At 35.8% G+C, this 18,870-nt stretch overlaps 1 protein-coding gene and 1 long non-coding RNA gene across 3 annotated transcripts in view; one reads left to right on the top strand and one right to left on the bottom strand.

Annotated features, from left to right (window-relative positions):
- Window positions 1-18,870, bottom strand: part of PACRG (parkin coregulated) — a 364,259-nt gene that overhangs the window by 279,369 nt on the left and 66,020 nt on the right. Inside the window, exon 2 of the mRNA XM_072409061.1 lies at window positions 7,197-7,331. Coding sequence (XP_072265162.1) covers window positions 7,197-7,331 — 135 coding nt within the window. The remainder of the gene's footprint in view (window positions 1-7,196; window positions 7,332-18,870) is intronic.
- Window positions 1-18,870, top strand: part of LOC140329037 (uncharacterized) — a 51,213-nt gene that overhangs the window by 22,746 nt on the left and 9,597 nt on the right. For both annotated transcript variants that reach the window (XR_011920391.1, XR_011920390.1), the window contains exon 3: window positions 17,450-17,558. This is a non-coding gene — a long non-coding RNA (uncharacterized lncRNA). The remainder of the gene's footprint in view (window positions 1-17,449; window positions 17,559-18,870) is intronic.

The raw sequence follows: 18,870 nt of genomic DNA, 5'->3' as shown, positions 1-18,870 counted from the left end.
AAGACACTAAAAGTTTGGAGAAATCTAACAGTTGTATGATTATAAAAAGGCATACAGTACATAAGAGAAATATGCCACATGCCATAGAGATTCTGTACACTAAGTATTTACAGAGAAAATAGGTAGATATAAAAGACCCTCCTTTAATGATGTTGCAAAATCTAAGAATATTTTAAAATAGTGCATTGGTAAGTCTTGTTGTTAGCCAGATTTGATCCAAATAAAATCCGTATATAGACTGGTAGTGAAAGGCCCAGCAGTGAAATCCAATCAGATATTACTGCTTTGCACAGTGTTGTGAATCCGGTGAATAAAGAAGGTACAAAGATGACTTCAGCAGGTAACTGCCAAGTCTTCTCTAGCTAATCACTGCCATGTTTTGGTCCAAATTTTTGCTGTGACAAAACATATGGTAATTGAATGAAACATTTTTGTTAATGAAACAAAACAGGCCAATCAATTTACTCATATTCTGTATGTTTCAACCGTGTACTTTGCTTAAAGTTTCAAAAAAATATTTTTTTTTACATTTGCATTTAAAAAAACGTGTGTGTGTGAGTGTGTGTATATTTAAAATAAACGTGGGTGTATTTTACCAGTTTTGTGAAGCCAAAGTTAGGAAATTAATTAAAACATGAGAATTGCAATTACATCAACCAGCCGTTGGGTGTCACTATCACTGTCCATATGCTGTATTGTGGAAATGGCATCTAGTGGCTAAGTAAGGTAAATGCTTGCGTACTGTTGGGTACAACAAACGGTTTGTTAGCGCTGTTTGTGTACTGTTGGGAGGTAATAATGCATTAGCTCTACCACCTGACCAGGAATTGCCACCACCCAGCTATGGCAAAGAGATTTACACTAAAATCTTACCAGTGATCAGGTGCAGCATCTTTTCAATCACAGAAATGGTTGAAGTACCTCAAAGTATGTTCAATAGAAGCCATCTGCCAAAGACTGTACATTGTGCCATGATTATAACAGCTGCACAGTAGACAGGCAATAAATTGTCATGTCTTGAGTCCACAGAATTTCTACAATGTTCAGCCACCACTGTCCACCCCACATTTTTAATGCATTGTGATTAATTTTCCTATTGCTCTTTTTTTTGCTTATATTTGAATATTTCTGTTTAACTAATCATGTAGGACACCTCGCCTATCCATACCAAACTGCCCACAGTGTTTACAATCATCCTACTGATAAGTTTCTCTTGCTTCCTAAATCTACGTACACACGTCCAATGGTTCTCACCCGATAGGTTCAGGGACGATATTGGACAAGAATCTGGTCTGTGTACAGCACCCGTCGTCCATCGTCCGAACGACCGTCCTGGCGGATCCACAGACGATGGACGAAGAACGATCGTAAAGCAAGGGAAGGGGGAGAGTGCGCAGTGGGGTGCCGTTTCGTCTTTCTGCCCCTCCCCTCTCCATAGAGCAGAACGGTGCTGTATGATGCACTCGTTCATATATCTTTCAGTCTTTTGTCGTTGGAAAGGATCGTGAAAGATCCTTTCGAACGACAATATTTGCAGGTGTGTATGCAGCTTTAGGTTTACTCAACCATGTATCTTTGATTTCCCCTTATCACCTTGTTTATATGGTTTCCTGTCTTAGGCTACGTACACACTCAGATCATTCTCGTCCCATTGTTGCTTCAGGGCTAGTATCGGACAAATCTCATTTGTGTACAGCGCTCGCTCAACTTCGTTCATGGATCTATTCTGGCGGATCTTGTTTATCTTGTCCTGCTTGTTTTCCCCCTTTCCCCATAGAGCAGAACGGCGCTGTGTGTACAGCGCTTGGTAATGCATCTTTCAGTCTTTTGTCGTTGGAAAGGATCATGAAAGATCCTTTTCAATGACAAAAGTCTACTTCATGCCATCTTCCTTTACCCCAATACATCTACTACCATATAATCGGAAAATCCTATCTTAAGTAAGTTCCTGTTCATCCAATAATGTGTTGTTGGCCAACCTCCAATAACCATTCTTTTCACACAATGTTTCCCTTTAACCTTACTACAGCGGTAGGTTTCTTTCTTCTTGCTAGGCATTCTACTTGTCAGGAAAAAAAAAATCTTTCCCTTTATTCTTACTTTATTGTTCCTACTATGAACGTATGTATCTATAAACATAAATTCTCTTTATATGTATACCTAAAACACTCATACCTATTTAACATGTATTTAATTTTTTTCTTCAAATTTTTACATATCTGCACTATACGTTTATGTGTCAGTTAGACCAGTGGTCGCCAACCTTTTTGGTTCCACAGACCACTAATATCACCGACTCCTGACCGCGCATGTGCCAGGAGGCGGGTGTCACTCAAAGGGGGAGAAACCTCCCCCATAGTGTCCTCATGATTACATTACCCCGCCCACTCTCCCATCACAGATCTGAGCCTGCAATGTGAAAGTGGGCGGGTTGTGTCCACGGACACAGGCCATCCACTTCCCCGAGCCCAGGAACTGTATGGGGGACTTGGTCCACGGCTCTGACCGGTAAAAAAAAATGCATATAATATGTTTTGTCTTGTCTGTTTTAGATATACTACAGCAAGAATGTGTATTGTATTTAATTACTATTTATTCATTTTTTTTTTCTAAATGCCTTATACATTTAAACCCCCATTATTCATTCACTGAATACTTATATAATTACTATAATATTTACTATATAACAACATTACTGTATATGTAACAAGATGCCAGAATACTTTGCATGTATTAGAAGCTGTTTATCCAGCCCTGATGCTTGTTGCAGATTGTGATATCTTCACCGGTGAAACACCTCTCAAATTTTTATTAATTTCAGTAAAATAGGCAAATACAATGTAGGTTGAATAATTTGAATTATTCTTCTTGCATGAGCTGAATCTTGAATTAGAAAATATGGAGGCTAATACAGCTTCTTTCATTACCTGATGAGTCACTGTCCTAGAGCAATCATGCTGCCATTGAAGTATCAGAAAACCTGATATGCATTTACTTTTTTGGGTTAGTGTCTCACCCATAGGGATAAGACCTGAATCTGCACCTTCAAAAACAGCAGCTCTTACATTTCTGCATTCACAGCTTTAAAATATCACATTAGAAAATACATACAAGCATGTTCATTTTTTTATACAAAAATGTTTTCTTCGCTTAATACCTAACATTCGTGATCAAAAGCAAAAAAAAAAAAAAAAAAAGAAAGAAAACTCAATATTAAATTTTCTTCATTTTCCTGCTGTTGACAGAAGTCACATATATTCCATAATGCAGTGTTTTGTAGCATCATACTGTGTTTTTGGTTTTTATTCATGCAATTGGTACATCAAGGGAAATATGCTTCCAAGCAATTATGGAAAATACAGCTTGGTTTTATATTTGGAAAAATAGCTGCATAATCATCCCTTCAACATTGCTGGAGGGGTTTAGACTAAATCTAAGATGTCAGTATAAAACATTTTTCATTACTCACTGATACAGTTCATCCCTCCATGTAGGTTGCTTAATGAACTCTTAAAGCTTTGCTTGAGAGGTTTGTTACAAAGTTTAGCACCTTCTGCATGTGTAAAAATCCATCCTCATTGAAAACATCACTATCTGTAGTATCCTTTAAATGTTTCCCTTCAGTAGAATGTAGTTAGACTGCTAAATACACTTTATGTTAACGGGCTCCTCCATTTATGTGCTGCTTTAATGGACTGTTCTCTGCAGTCCCCTTGCTGTATATTGTATTCCCATTTATTTACAATGTAAACATAACATTTAAATTAAATTCTCTAATATAAGCAGAAATAATGAATAACATTTGTATTTATAAATGTTAGTAATCTGGTTATTGAAGGAAGACATTAACAAAAACAATGAAAGAGAAATGAAAAATGCTAACACAGTGCTGGGTTTAATCAGCCACCAAGCAGAGTAAGGGGCTTAAAGTCTGTCTATAGTAAACATGTTTATTTTAGTTTGGATAGAAAGATACAAGATTAGAAATAGTTCCACTGTTGAAGAGATTCCTCCACTTCTTGTTCAGTAAAAGGTTGTCCACAGGATGGGAAACAAACAGAAATCTTGCTAACAACAACACTGAGTAAAAATACTTTTTTTCTGTTAAGTAGGGAAATGCTATAACCCCCTCAACTTTATATTGCTGTATGTTTCCCAGCCACAAACTTTCCCTTACTTCATGTTTGATAAAACATTGTCCCTAGAAAAGAAAGTGATGGAAATCTAACAGAGCCATGACCTGTTAGAGGTTCTAATCTTTCCTTATGCTATCCAAAAAAATGGTCATAGACACACTACATTCAATATATGAATTTAAAGCAACTACACTAAGTCTTGTACTTAGAATTAAAACACTGAGCCACTGACAGTTAAGGTTTTCCCTCTCTTTATTGAATTTACATTTTTTTAGATTTTAATCTGTTTACATTTTTATTTGCTAGCTGAACTTGATAGTTTCACTAAAAAAGAGGGTCACCATACATCTGAATTCAATGATGAATGAAAAGGCTGACTATAGACATGAGAAAACACTACAGTGTGCTCTCACAAGGATGCTTGGATGAAACAATTGATTGGACAGTTTAGAAACTCCCTAACAGCAATTGTGCACTTGTATTAGGATCCTCCATGCTCCCAGTTGTGATGCTCTTTACCTTCATTATGCTTGCAAGTTTGTGTTCTTTCCTAGTGTCTTTCTAGGAATGGAAGTGTTCAGCATGTCTCATTCAAGAAAGTCAGAAAAAATAGAACTGGAAGAAAACTAGGTAGCTGAAATCATAAGCCCACTCTGAGATAAATATGGTAATGGCATAGAAAGCAACAAGGAGATCTAAAAACAAAAGCAAAAAAAAATAATATATCCCCTGGGATCAAGTGGGGTATGGGGCCTATAGTTATAGCTCTCTGAAGTGAAAGAGTAAACATCACATGATGGCCATTCATGCATATGCAGAATGATGTGCAGTAGGAGTGAAGAAGGGAAAGAAAAACAAATAGGGAGGAATGGGGGGTGGGGGTAAAACTTTCTCAAAGAAACACTTTCATCAGAAAGTGATGAAAGTGTACTGATTGAACTGTATTGAACTGATGTATTGAACTGATGTTGCCTTATTATTGTTATACATAATTGTAGGATACTGTTTCTTCACCCTTGTACAGACGTCCAATGGACGTCAGGGGATTGTCGCTGAAAATTATATTTTGCGATCTTCTCCAGTGACAGGTAAAAGAACGAGTGATGTACACAAAGTACCATTCTGTTCTATAGAGAGTGGGGGGAAGGACAAGTGAATGTCATCCCACTGTGCTCTCCTCTATAGGGATGGACAGCAGTCGTTCCAAATTGGTTGGAGGAGCACTGTAGACATTTCACATTTTTGCACAAGACAAGCATGTCCATTCATCTTGGGCAACTTTTATCTGAAGTGTGTATGTAGTTTTAGATTGGTCCACAATGCTAATGGGACCAACAGGTCTGTTATTTCCTATCCAGTTTGCAAGTAAGTTTGCAAGTATTGTCATTAGGAATGATTTGGAGATAACAGAAGCACAGATAGAATAATTAATGCCTCAACAACAAAATATAGTTACCTGTGTGAATATGCTTAGCTATAATTTGTTAAGGGACTATATGAATAGATTACCAAGATACCAAGCAATTTAGTACCATAAGTAAAAACAATCTAAATAATGGATTCATATGTTTTTCAGCAATATGATATCATAGAATAAGGCAAGAAAAAAAAAGGCTAGCATTATATCAACACTGCAATGCAAAAATGACCGCGAGTATTTGACTAATTACATATTAGTTAAAGAACATAAGCAAAAGCTATTTAAATCTGAACTGTAGGCAAATAGCTAAGGACACAATACAGTAAAGTATGTGTGTTCGTATGGGTGTGTTTAGGGAGATATATAATTCTGGACTTTTACAATAGGAATAATTTCTTTCTTTTAAACACAAAAAAGTAAGCATTTGTATACTGATTTATAGAAACTGAATGTGCTACACTGCTTAATGCATGTTACAATAAAGTCTTATTAAATGCAATTTATGAGAACATCAACATTTGTAATAAATGCTCCTTTTTCCCCTGCAGGAGAACAGACCACATAGTAATAGAAATGTATGTAATATTAGTTGTCTGTCATTTGGATTCAACAGTTCAGTTTGATCACTGAAGAAACCAAACACAGATATACGACCTTGCATGTCTTCGCACTCAGCAGGTGACTGAATTAAAATAGGATCTATAATAAAATCCTCAGCACAGACTGTGTAACAAGCGTTTCAGTTTAATATGCCTATTTTATTCTGGATTGCTTCAATGTACTCTGCTCAAATAATGATTTCTCACTTATTTGGGCTTTCAAAAATGTATGTTTTTGACTATGTAAAATAAAAGCGGAAGAGAAGCTTTTGAGAACAAACATAATTAAATGGCTGAAGCAAGAAAAAGATCAGCATTCAGTTTTTCAAATTAAATTTAAAAGCTTGCCCTAGTGAGTTAAAGAGATTGGCAAGTTTTTACAAATAACATCAGTGGGCCATTCGGAGACAGAAATCCAGCCGTATTGGAATGGAGTCATTAGGCAATACATTTATTTTGAAGCCAATTAACCTTTTGTCAGGGAAATGTCGGAGCTGTAATGATTTCAGCAGTGGAGGTCAGCCTCTAACAGAGGCATGTATGACAGCGATTACGTTGCTTGACATATGCTGCAGACTAAAAGCACCGTCTCTGAATGAGAATCTGCCTTCGTTTATATTCTGCTCTGCATTTCCTAGGGAGCAGCCAATTCTGACCCATCCATTTAGGTAATTAAAGCTTCCATTTGGAAGTGTCCTGCAGGAAGGTGAAATTTGGGGGAGATAAATGGCTACTGCTCGCAATATGCAATCACTTGATGGACTGCCTGAAACAGCCAGGGTTGCCAAGTCCTCATAAAAATAAGGATGAATTGATGCATGAGATAATTCTCAGAGGCAAAGAGGCTCTGTCATCTTTTTTGGACGATAATTTAATCGTTAGCCAAGGTGGCTGTCTGACACCAGAGGGACCTGCTTATGAACAGCTTTCACCATACACTTCTATTTGCCAATGAATTACTTAGGTTTATTTACTTATAAGCTAACTTTGTTTGGCAACAGAAGATGTCATTGCAATAAGCACAGCTGTGCTCTAACTTACCTTCCAGGCTATTTTGTTTCCTTTTGTATCATGCTCAAGGGCAATTGGAAAGTCTCCTCGCTCATAAAACTTGCGAAAAGCTGTGGGCTTTGCAGGTCGTTCTTTGAATGCTCCTGCTGCTGGGGGGCCTCTAACCTGCAAATGCAAGGTAATACATATAATCAGTGCAAAGATAAACAAAATCAGCCTCATATATTAAATATATTCATATATTTTTGATATTTAAAGTGCAGAAAATGACATTAAAAATGACATTTCCCCCATTTTATGCTATGCAATCACATATGCAGTTTTCAGTAGGAAGGCTCTAAAAACAATGTTCTTATAGCAAGCAATTTCTAAATGAATGTCCCCATAATAGATTTCAAGATGTCCTTCACATATTGATCCTGATAAACAATCCAAGATAATGTTCTCAAATCATGAAGGAAATTGAATAATGCAGACAAAGCACTGAATATTTTGTTGTAAGTATACCCAAAGAAAGATGGGGACTAGACTTTCCGATTTACTGCAGGATCCTTCAAATTGCTCATCAATCATTATCAGTGAATCATATTTCCTCTTTTATCAGTTCTGCTATAAAAAAAACATTCCAAAATAGATTTCAACATTGGAATATCTTCTGTGAAAAATAAATTCTGAAAATGCATTTCACAAACACATTTGAGAAGAAGAGTAAAAATGAAGGTAAGGAAAAGAGTTTTTTTCCATCTGTGTCCCACTGAAGAGATTTCCCTTTACCTTCTGTCCTGTAGATACACCAGGAAATAAGCAGAAATCTTTCCAAAGATAGAAATGTCCTCTTTATTGTAACCTTTATCTCAGTTCAATAATGGATTTTTCCACTTACTTTGAGCCCTAGTGACAATAACCATCTGGACAAATACAGAAAGAAATCTAAAAATAGCACAGGCAGTAATAAAATCTTGCCAAACGTTCCAACTCTTTATCACTATAGCAAAGATTAAAATAATGACTGGCTTCAGAAACACCTTAAATAATGTCAATATTGCTAACTTAACACAACAATCATGGAGCTTGAACATCATAAAACCTATACAGCACAGTATAAATTTCAGCATGGTACACAAATGTGTTTTGAGCAGTGCCTGACTCCCAGCATCTATTGATATAACTAGCCAAAATATAAAAGGTTCCCTTGGTGCTGGCAAATCAGCTGCAAGACTCCTGTAGTTGTCTTATGGTATCTGGCACCAATAAATTAATAAATCAGGCCCAGAAAATCTGCTTCTAAAGTTTTCCAGAACTGGAGAAGAAGCACTATCATCAGTGAACCTGGGGTGATCCAGCAAACCTTGAATGGATTTCCTAAAAGCCATTTGCTATTTTGCCATTTGATAGCATATGTTTTCAATCCTGGATCAGATCCATTCCAGGTGTGCTGGATCACCCAGGTTCACTGATGAAAATGTATCTACAGTCGTTGAGAGCTTTAATAAATCAGGCCCACTGCCTTTACCAGTCTCTTTCCATAGTTCATCCTGCTACCATCTCTTCCCCAGTTGAAATCTACATCTCGAATTCTAAAATAAAATGTGATTAATCAAACCAGGTCACTTGCTTCCATTGTTTGTAGGTGGTTTAGCAGTGGACAGGTTTGTGGCTACACAGCATCATGCACAGCAAGCTGCAATACATTGTGTGTTCTCACACCTTTCCCTCATGGCCAGCATTATTTTTGCTAAACAAACATTTCTGTGGAATTGGACCAGAAAGGCTAGCCCATCCCCAGCTCCCACCCTCATGAAAATGAGTGAGGATTGGGAGCCCCTGACCTTGTCATTGGTTCACCGTTTGTCTTTGCCTGGGCTACTTTTAATAGGTACAAACCAATGCAAACTGGGAACAACCTATATTTTGGAGAAAATTTGACCCAGTCATCTAGACGTCACAGTTTGTCCTTGTCAGAGTTGCTCAGATCTTTACACTTGCCAGTTTTGTCTGTTTACAACACATCACCTTCAAAAGTGATTGTTCACTCTATTCCTAAACCAGGATAATCAATAATATTATTCACTTCACCTGTCAGCAGTTTTAGTGTTTTGGCTAATCAGCGTACAGCACTTTATATATTTTAGATCTTGGTCATTTGCCTTGAGGAGAAGTACCAGTAAACGTTGAAGATCTTCTCCCCAGTAATTCTAGGTCAGTCACTTTGACTACTTTGACTAGTTGGCCGTCTTATCTAGGAATTATTTTGTAGGTGAAGGTAAAGCCCTGGTTTTAGAAAATTAATTAAAGACCCATATAATATTGCATTTCTCTTCAGTATTAGTTGCTCTGCATTTTTATCTTATTAGTCCACACCCCCCCCCCACAAAATTTTTGGTTTCTGTTTTTTGTTTTCTCCTTCTTTCAGCTTTTATCACAGAATAATTATTTCTTATCTTCTCTCAACTTTAACAGTTGGACTGTATATGTGCATATCTTGCCACCAACATTAGACATTTTTCTATTCAATATTTAGCATTCCTTGTATTTTATGTTTCTTTGTTGTATGTACTGTCTATTTTTCTCCCTATCTTGTCTATTTTACTGTATATAAAAGCATTTGCCAAGTAGAAAAAGCTATAAGCTACAATGGAGATCAAGTAGTGGTCGGTTGCAGGCTGCAGTGAACACACAAAACTTTTTTTTCCCAGGGGTCGCTAGTTAACCTGGAAGAGGAGTGTCATGTGGTTGGAGAGCAAACCTTCTACATGAGTCATTGCCAGATCAATGGTTTGTATTGCAACGAAAGCTACTTTAAAGTGTATCTGTGACAAGACTATGGATATTAAAACACTTTAATATTCTTACAAGCAGCAAAAACAAAAAAAGTCAAACTAATAATTTCCTAACCTCTGTAGCTGCAGTTTCTGTAAAATGCTTCATTTATAAAAAATGACAACGAAAACAGCAAAGTTGCATTTTAGTTGATTTCTATTTGTTTAGAAACATCTGCTGTGTATTTACAATAGAAATGAACAAAAACAGCTTAGATTTATGTACTTCTGTTATGAACTTTGTAGATGAATTCCTCCACAATGTCTTTATCTATGAAGGTGATGGGGGCTTATTTCATCATGCTAGTTGAAATTATGCTATTACTTGTTGTTCTGGGCTCAGATTAACTTTACCTTTTTTTTCTTAGTTTTAGGTGCAGTAAATAACAAGGAAAACTCAACTTAAATGAAAATGTGTTACATGACCCCTATACTAAATTTACTACAAAATACATGTAGGAAATAAAAATAGCTACATAATGTTCCTGCTTTTTTTTTTTTTTTTAAAGGTAATAGGTGTGGAGGAAACTATTTAGTAACTAAAAATATCTACAGCAGGTCAGATAAATAGCAGACCATGAAAAGGAGCCACTTTAAAGCTGCGTACACACGTGCAATTTTTGTCGCTGGAAAGGATCTTTCACGATCCTTTCCAACGACAAAGGACTACACGATGCATGAGTATGTATGTACAGCACCGTTCTGCTCTATGGAGAGGGGAGGGGGAGAACGACGGAGCGGCACCCTGCTGCGCGCTCTCCCCCTTCCCTTTTATTAGGATCGGTCGTCGTTCATCGTCCGTGGATCCACCAGGACAGTCGTTCGGACGATGGACGACGCCGACTGTACACACGCCAGATTTTCGCCCGATATCTGGCCGATGCCGATTATCGGGCGATAAAAATCTGACGTGTGTACGCAGCTTTAGGAATACAATGCTCACAAAACTGTAAAGTTAAAGCCTTTTAGCTATTTATTCTTTAAAGGCTTAGAACTTAAACAGTGAGGTTGAGATGCTGTTACGGCTTCCTCACCAGTGAACCAATTCTGCAAGTGAGACACTTCATAAAGCATCTCACCCACAGCCACCAAAAAACAAATGAATAGGCATTGCTACTTTGTTATATTTTTTCAAATATATTTTGCACACTGACAGATGTAGATCACAAGTGTATTGGCAGTAAATACGCAATTCACATTGATTGCTCACAACTTATTTTAGAGGTGTATTTTGCAGATTTGTGTGTTGGGGTAAATATTGACATCAAAACTTCAAAATGCAAAGAACCCCAACACAACTTGTATATTTAACTGAACTGAGAACACAAAGCTAATTTGAATTCTCTCTGTTTTGATAGTTTAGGACACATGAGGAAGCAAGTGGAATCAGCAATCAATTTTTCAAGGTTTCAGATATTTTTTTAAAACAGCCGAACTTCCTATTACAGTGGAATTGCTTAAGCAATTTTAAAAAGAAAAAAACACAGAGGTAGAATTCTGCAATGAATAAAGGCTGTGTATAACATATGCATGAATATTTTCACTTGTTTTATGTTTTGATTACCCAGCTGGATATCTCTTTGAATTTCAACCATTTGAAAAATCTGGCAAGTTGTGTTATGTTTAACTCATATTTACTACTAATAAGAGAGGCTGGGCTCTGTGTACCACAATCACCACTCTACTTCATTAAAATGAAAACTTACTTCTGCCCATCAAGCCCATATAATGAATTATACCCTAGTGATTTAGGCTACAATGTTTCATTGGATTAAAGGTAGATGTAAATGCAGGAAAGAAAAACAAATATTTTGTTTACATAGTTACACAATTTGCTTACTTTAAGCAAGCTATTAAGGAAGGGGGGGTGGTGGTTAAAAAACAACTAGGCATATTGAAACAAAAGAACAAAGGCTGGTCTAAATCATACTGATGGTATTATATCCTTTAATAGGTCTGGACACTCTTTGTAGATGATAACTGTATTTTTATTATAAATATTCACTTTAACTTGTCCCTGGCATTGTAGAGGATTGCTACAGTTTTGACTGTAGTCTCTGGGCTCTGCCAGTCCATTCTGTCCTTTTATAAAAAAGTAGTTTCTGGAATTTGTGTTGCTCTGTAAGTTAAGCCTTTCATGCCAAAATAGTTCCTTGTAGTGCTAGAAAAGAAATGCATGTCTGTCTCAGAACTAGATTTATTTTTTTACTGAAAGACTTGTGTCCTGTAAAAGTAACCCATAATATAACCATTTTACAAAATCAACACAGAAAAACTGAACTATATGTAAAACTATACTTTAATGCTCCATCTGCTGAACTCATAATTCCAAGTGTTTGCTACTTTTCTAAAGGGAAGGATGATTTTAAAAAGAAGACATTCCTTATATGCCCCCGCCCCCTGGTTAAAGTGTAACTGGCAATCAGGAAGATTCTTTATTGCGAAATTGACAGAATATGGCTCTTCTGCAATAAAACAAACTTACCTGTCTCCTCACTGTTATGGTTAGGATTAATATTAGGTTTTAATTGCTGTATAAGTTTATATCAGGAAGAATCTATCTCCCTTACTTCCTTTTCTTATAACGTTTTACAAATAAAGTTTTTTTAAGTTACTGAAACTCCCCAAATGGAAAGACAGACAGCAAAAAACATCAGAAAAAAAGTTTTACCTCTTCTCATCTTATATAAATCTGCTATAATTTTTTAGTGTTGCAAATCAAGTCCACTTCAATCATCAAATAGCTTAGTGCAACAAGTCTTCCTCTACTACATCCACAGATCCATTATTATTATTATTATTATTATTAATATTATTATGCAGCGCTCCATGAGAATAAAGTAGTGAAACCAAATGCATACCTGCTCTACTGTGAGTTTGTTCATTATCCTACAACAATCAATTCATCAGCACTATTCAAAATGCATAACCAGCACAGGTAAGATACTGAATAATGTCCATACAGTGAGAATAAAACAATAGTATTGCTGTTAACCGCACAGCAGACATAATGTTGAATACTGCCTCTAAACACAGTTTGTTTCTTCTTTTCTTCTTTTTATTATCTTTTCAGTTTTTCTCGTATTTCTTATATTTCTAGATATACAGACAGAATATGGACAGATTGAAAGTCTTTTCTTTAGCATATGTGGTATATTATGTGCTGCCTATAACCTATATAACCTTGTCCTTTGATTTAAATCTTTCTGCCTGGCTACAGTGCTTCAAACTCTAAAAATGTCCTCTGTTAAGTGGTAGCTGTAATAAATGTTGGATGATGCAATCTGACATAAATCAGAATGTAGATCAGACTACTTGCATTAGGGCTTCTAAGTTTGCATGAAATGTGAAGGAACTTTTACCTAATTAGTGGAAAATAGATGGTGCAAGGAGAATATTTTAATTAGATAATTGAAACAAAGTTGAGCATTGGGACAAAATGCAATATCCCTTTCGGATGCAGTTATTATTGTCAAGGCTCCTCCTGGAAGTTCACAAAAACAGAATGATGTTAAGTATGCAGTAATATGTGCAAGTTTACAGTGAATAATCTTGGTTTGACCTACATGTGCACATTCACCACACTTTAAAATGACCTGAGTTTTATGTCATATGTCAGTTCCAATTTTATGTCAAACTGTCAAAAAGAAAAAAGTAATTCCTTTACCTATGAGATACAGTCGTTTTACAGCATGGACTGTGATATACATTGGAAAATCCAGAAATGGAACATTCAAAACTTTGGTTCTTTAACCATAGGTTGTCAGGATTATGCTAGCCTTTGTGTGCTGAGTGGAGCTTTAAAAACAACATATAAGGGCTTATTCATAGCACAGCATGCACATAATGCATATGTTTGTAAATTGTGCTATGCATATGTTGGATTAAGATTTTTTCTTCTTCTTACTTTGTTCTTACTTTGCACTGCAGCATTTTGAGATGCATTAAAGAAAGTTGGAGTGCTCTGAACAACAATATTTATCAACTCAGTCCACTGCAGAGCATTGGGGTTTAAACAAAACTATATTTTCATTGGCGTAGGTGAGCTTTTGCTGTAATGTGCAAGCATACAAAGCACTGTGTATACCCGGCAAAGCATTTTCACAGCAACACTATTCAGTTTGTTGGCACCATTTATTATTTCAGTCTGTACAGGTCTGTGAATATGTATATACCTTATAACTTCTTTCTGGATCAGAAAAGAATTCAGGTTGATTTCACATTTTAAAAATTCCTTGGCTGTAAAAAAAAACAAAAACACTATAGCTCTGTGAACTATAGCCATGCAAAGTAATTTGCAGGCTGGGTAAGGATGCTGAACATCAATACTGTATTTGCTGTTCTACAAGTGCCTTGCTGATACCTGAAACAATTTTCTTGTCGGCTGCCTTAAAAGAGACACAACAAAACTAGCAGGTGAGGTAATCAGTATTTGATTATAATTCATATAATTAACAGATTAAGGCCTAACTAGTGTAATGGAGAAGTGCTTTCAACAACAAATAAGCAAATCACACAATACTATCTTTTTTTCTATCTATCTATCTATCTGCATATTTTCTTTGGAATACTGTGCCTTTAGAAGAATCCCTGCTCTGAATGTTGCCTACCTGGCAAATCATCTCACTCTTGTGTTCTTCAGTATGTTGTCCTGCCCAGTATAACACAAAGCTCCACTTTAAAGTATATACGTATAAACTGAACAAAAGGAATACTGTATATCACATTTAGGCTGACAGCTTTCATTTAACCAGTGTTATTTTAAAAATAAAATGAGTATCTGACTGGTCTTTCTTTATCTTAAAAAATGTTCAGAATAAATGGCAATATGGTCTGTATGCAAGAGAACATTTTATTCTTGCTTTATCAACTTTTTTTCTTTTCATATGGTATTTAGAGTAAAGTCAATATGAATAATCTATACTTTAAAAATCGGTAACTGAGCTGCCCCATTTCCATTCATCATTTTCAAAGGGATAGTTATGCATAGGAAAATGTGCTATTTTAGCAAAGTTGGTAGAACAATAAAATAAAGCTGAGGTTTTGTTAAGTCTTGCTGCCTGTTATTTGGTGGACCTTTAAAGTGTATACAACTATTGTTTATATATTTAAATAACCAAAACTACTTACTAAGATTTGTTTCTACATTTCATGTACAATTGGTTATTCTGGATGTATTTTAGCAAACAGAAGTAGCCTCTGGTCCTGTCATAATTACTGCCAGGAATAGCTGCACCACCGGCTGAGAAATATGTAGGGATCTTCAAATGTGTTTGCTAACAATACTTAAATGAAAATTATTTTCTGAAGATGATCTAAGAAAGATTAATTTTGATTTAGGGTCATCTGCTTGATTGCAGTTTGGCAGTAATTAGTCTTTGAGTTACAAGTAGCTAATGGACGTACTACTAGCTGAGACCTCCTGTGTTTAGGAAAGTATGTGATATAACAAACATATGCGTGCATTATTTATAAGGGCCATTATCATAACTAAACTTAAGGAGAACTCTTCTAGTTTTTATTGATGGGGAAGGGTTTAGTTCTTTACTGATGCCTAATTGCTGTCTATAACCTTGATAGTTATCTTAGTAGCCTTGGCTCTGTTTGGAGTTTATTTTTGTGGTCCCATTTTCTAAAAAACATTTTCACTATATTCCAGTTGACTACATGGTCACATGGTCATCTCACAGCAGAAAACTAGTTACGGCCATGGCAAGAGTAAAGATAGTGACAATCTCATTGTTTCAGTCTTGGACAGCAGTAAAGTTGTATTAGTTCTGTGTACCATTAGTTGATGCTAAATTTACCCAAAAATATTTGTAAAAGTTTTTGTTTATCTTCATTTTAAACATATACATATGCCAAGCATAAAACTAAAAGAAATACTTGTTACCTATACTGTATTTTAGTGTACAAGCCAATATTGCCATATTATTCAACAACTTTCTAAACTCTTGCATAAAAAATACAAAAAACGGTTTATGTCTTTGGAAAACAACACAGGCAAGCAAAAGCTCCATCCTTTAGTAATGTGTTTCAGTGCACTTTAGCCTCCCAGGGAACTATGTCATGGCTGATATCATAAATCATACATGACTGCTGATTTCTGCAAAAGAAAGGGCTGATACTGTGACCAATATATTTTCATTTATAAAGCTTTTATGGAGCAAACACTTTTATTAATTTTAGAACTATTTTTAAAGCAGGAATGTGCTGGCTATATTTAACAAATTAATGTGTTTACACACATTGTTTTATTTGACCTATAAGCCTAAAACAATGGCTTTTAATCAGCTTGTAAAAACTGCAGCATTCCACTACATAGTGATAATGCTTTAGGGAGACTACCAAAGAAATATGGATAAACAAACTGACTCTCTAAAGTCTGATGGCTCCAGGATTAGCTATTGACTGTTTTTACCCTACATAAAAAAATGAGGAATCACCACAAAGGCATTTCTTTAACTGGATTACCAGCATTTACTACGTGCAGATAAAAATTATATCTTCTGTACAGCACATACAGCACCTGCCAATTTTTATGGTCCACAATTTGCAAGCTTTATACAACAAAAGGTAACAATTGTGCCCAAGCATGGGGAAATAATGGTGAATGTTTAGGTTACTTATATGAGTAATGCAGTGTTTCCTAAATCAGTCCTCAGTTCAATCTACCAGTTTATGTTTCACAAACACACACAAAAATTCTCTCTCAAAAAGCTTATTGTTGTTAGCCCATGTAATTTGTAACTGTCAATGGCTGGCGGTGGCATTATACCAAACAATCTGTACAGCCGGTCTGTTTCTTTTCCCTTCTGACCAGGAAGATGTGTGTTTGCATCACTCTTGGAGAAGACTTTCCTTCCCAATGCTTGGCTGAACTCTGGTAGCAGGTGCATATATTGCAGTATATCTGCCATTCAGCTTCCTGACTCCATCTGAACCTGTACCTTGACTCTCTGTACAAAGCTGCATGCTGACATAGCTTCATTGCCCACGATAACATGTTGTTTGCTTATTGCTAGGATATGTCATTGTTTCTAATTTTATGTTACCAATATCAATTAACTATTCTTTTTTCCATCCTTAAAAAAAAAGGGTAAATGGTATCTTATGAGCTTTATAAAAAAATAGTTTGTCTTGTACTTTTACATGATTAAAGAAATATATATAACCATTTAAAAAACAAACCCTTACAAATGCAGAAAAGTCAGTATTACATATTTTTAATTTGCTTCTAGGTTTTGGAAAATAACCTACTTATTCTTTAATTAAATTGCTTTAAAAAAGGGCTGAAAAAAATGCCCATCTGAAAAAGTAATTTGAAGAGAAAATAAGATTTACCCAAATTAAAATGTAATCATTAGTAGAAGTAATACAGTTTATGTCTTTATGTAAAGTTTGTTGTGCCTTGAGAACTAAAAAGGGCATGACTAATATAGGCGAATCTATATCTCATTTTAGATAGAAGAAAATCCTTGCTGCTGTATCTGATGACATTTGCAGTGTTATTTCACAAAACGTATATGATAAAGATAGGCGACAAGGCTAATGGAGAGCAGACATCAAACAGGTAACTAATCCATAGAGTTGATAACTTAGGACTGTGTCTCTCTTTCATTTCATAATAAATTTTTAAACCATTTACAGCAACAAAGTTCTCCAAAACTAACTCAACAGGAAAGAGAGAATAAAACAAGCCTGGGAAGAGCCTGTCAAAATAATTCACTGCTTTATGCTGTGTTTATGTTGTAACATGTCTTATTAAAATGTTTTGCTGTCTCTTTCTGTAGGAGTTTTGCAAGGTTGTAGAAATTGAAAAGAACAAGAAAACATAAAACAGATTTCTACTCAGTTAAATGCAGATTTCCTGGGGTGATTAGGATATAACATCAAAAACTGAAATGTTCATTACATGTCTGTCCAGCAACATTACTCATGACTAAACACATATAAAATAAACCTTGCAACAGGATTTAATGCTTACCTGTGTTGTACTATACAAAAGCACAGAAAATTATCTGACCTGAAAGTGAACTTGTGGTCAAGCTATAGATAATTAGGTATTTATTTATATTTTTAACACGCAGTAAAAAGACCTATAAAGCTACAGACAGTGTGCTATTCATCCTTAGAATCATCCCATCCCCCAGCCCTTCATCCAATCCCTATGTCACAGAAAAAAATAGTAATGTAGTAGCAAAAATATGAAACCACAGGTCTTGGTAAGGAACTCAGGTATTTGATATTCCCAGAAGATTTGGATGTTGAAGGGCTACTGAAATGGAGTGAACATAGAATACATTGGCCATGAGGCTGAGGGGTGGGGCTTGTGAATGTCAGCCAGCTAGACAAGCTCCGTACCACCCAGGACTGAATCAGGCTTTTTCAGCAGACTAACAAATAACAAAGTAAGCAATGCAGAACGTCAAGGAGTTATCTTAATGAAAGTGATGCCTCCCAGATAGCAATTGTTATGGGTTGTAATTGTACAACCATAACCAAAATTATTAAGACCTATGAATCTTCCAGTAGAGTGGAAAAACTACCAAGAGAAGGTCTGAGAAATTCAAAGTTGGATGAAGCCCATAAGGAGGAGTTACGCAAGTTAATGTCCGAAGATTGCGGAATGAGCCTCAGGGAAATAAAGGATCAATTATTTGCAAAATTTGGAATTACCGTATTTTTCGGACTATAAGACGCTCCGGCCTATAAGACGCACCCAATTTTGAAGGAGAAAAACCTAGAAAAAAAGATTCTGAACAAAATACTAAAAAATCACTCTGTGTCAATGTATCCCCTTCTAATCACTCTGACACAGAGTGATCAGAAGGGGATACATTGACACAGAGTGATTAGAAGGGGATACATTGACACAATGTATC

The sequence above is a fragment of the Pyxicephalus adspersus genome, chromosome 4 (genome assembly GCF_032062135.1).
Source record: "Pyxicephalus adspersus chromosome 4, UCB_Pads_2.0, whole genome shotgun sequence".
Lineage (NCBI taxonomy): Eukaryota > Metazoa > Chordata > Amphibia > Anura > Pyxicephalidae > Pyxicephalus > Pyxicephalus adspersus.
The sequence above is the reverse complement of the archived record's forward strand: the minus strand, read 5'-3'. Positions and strand labels throughout refer to the sequence as shown.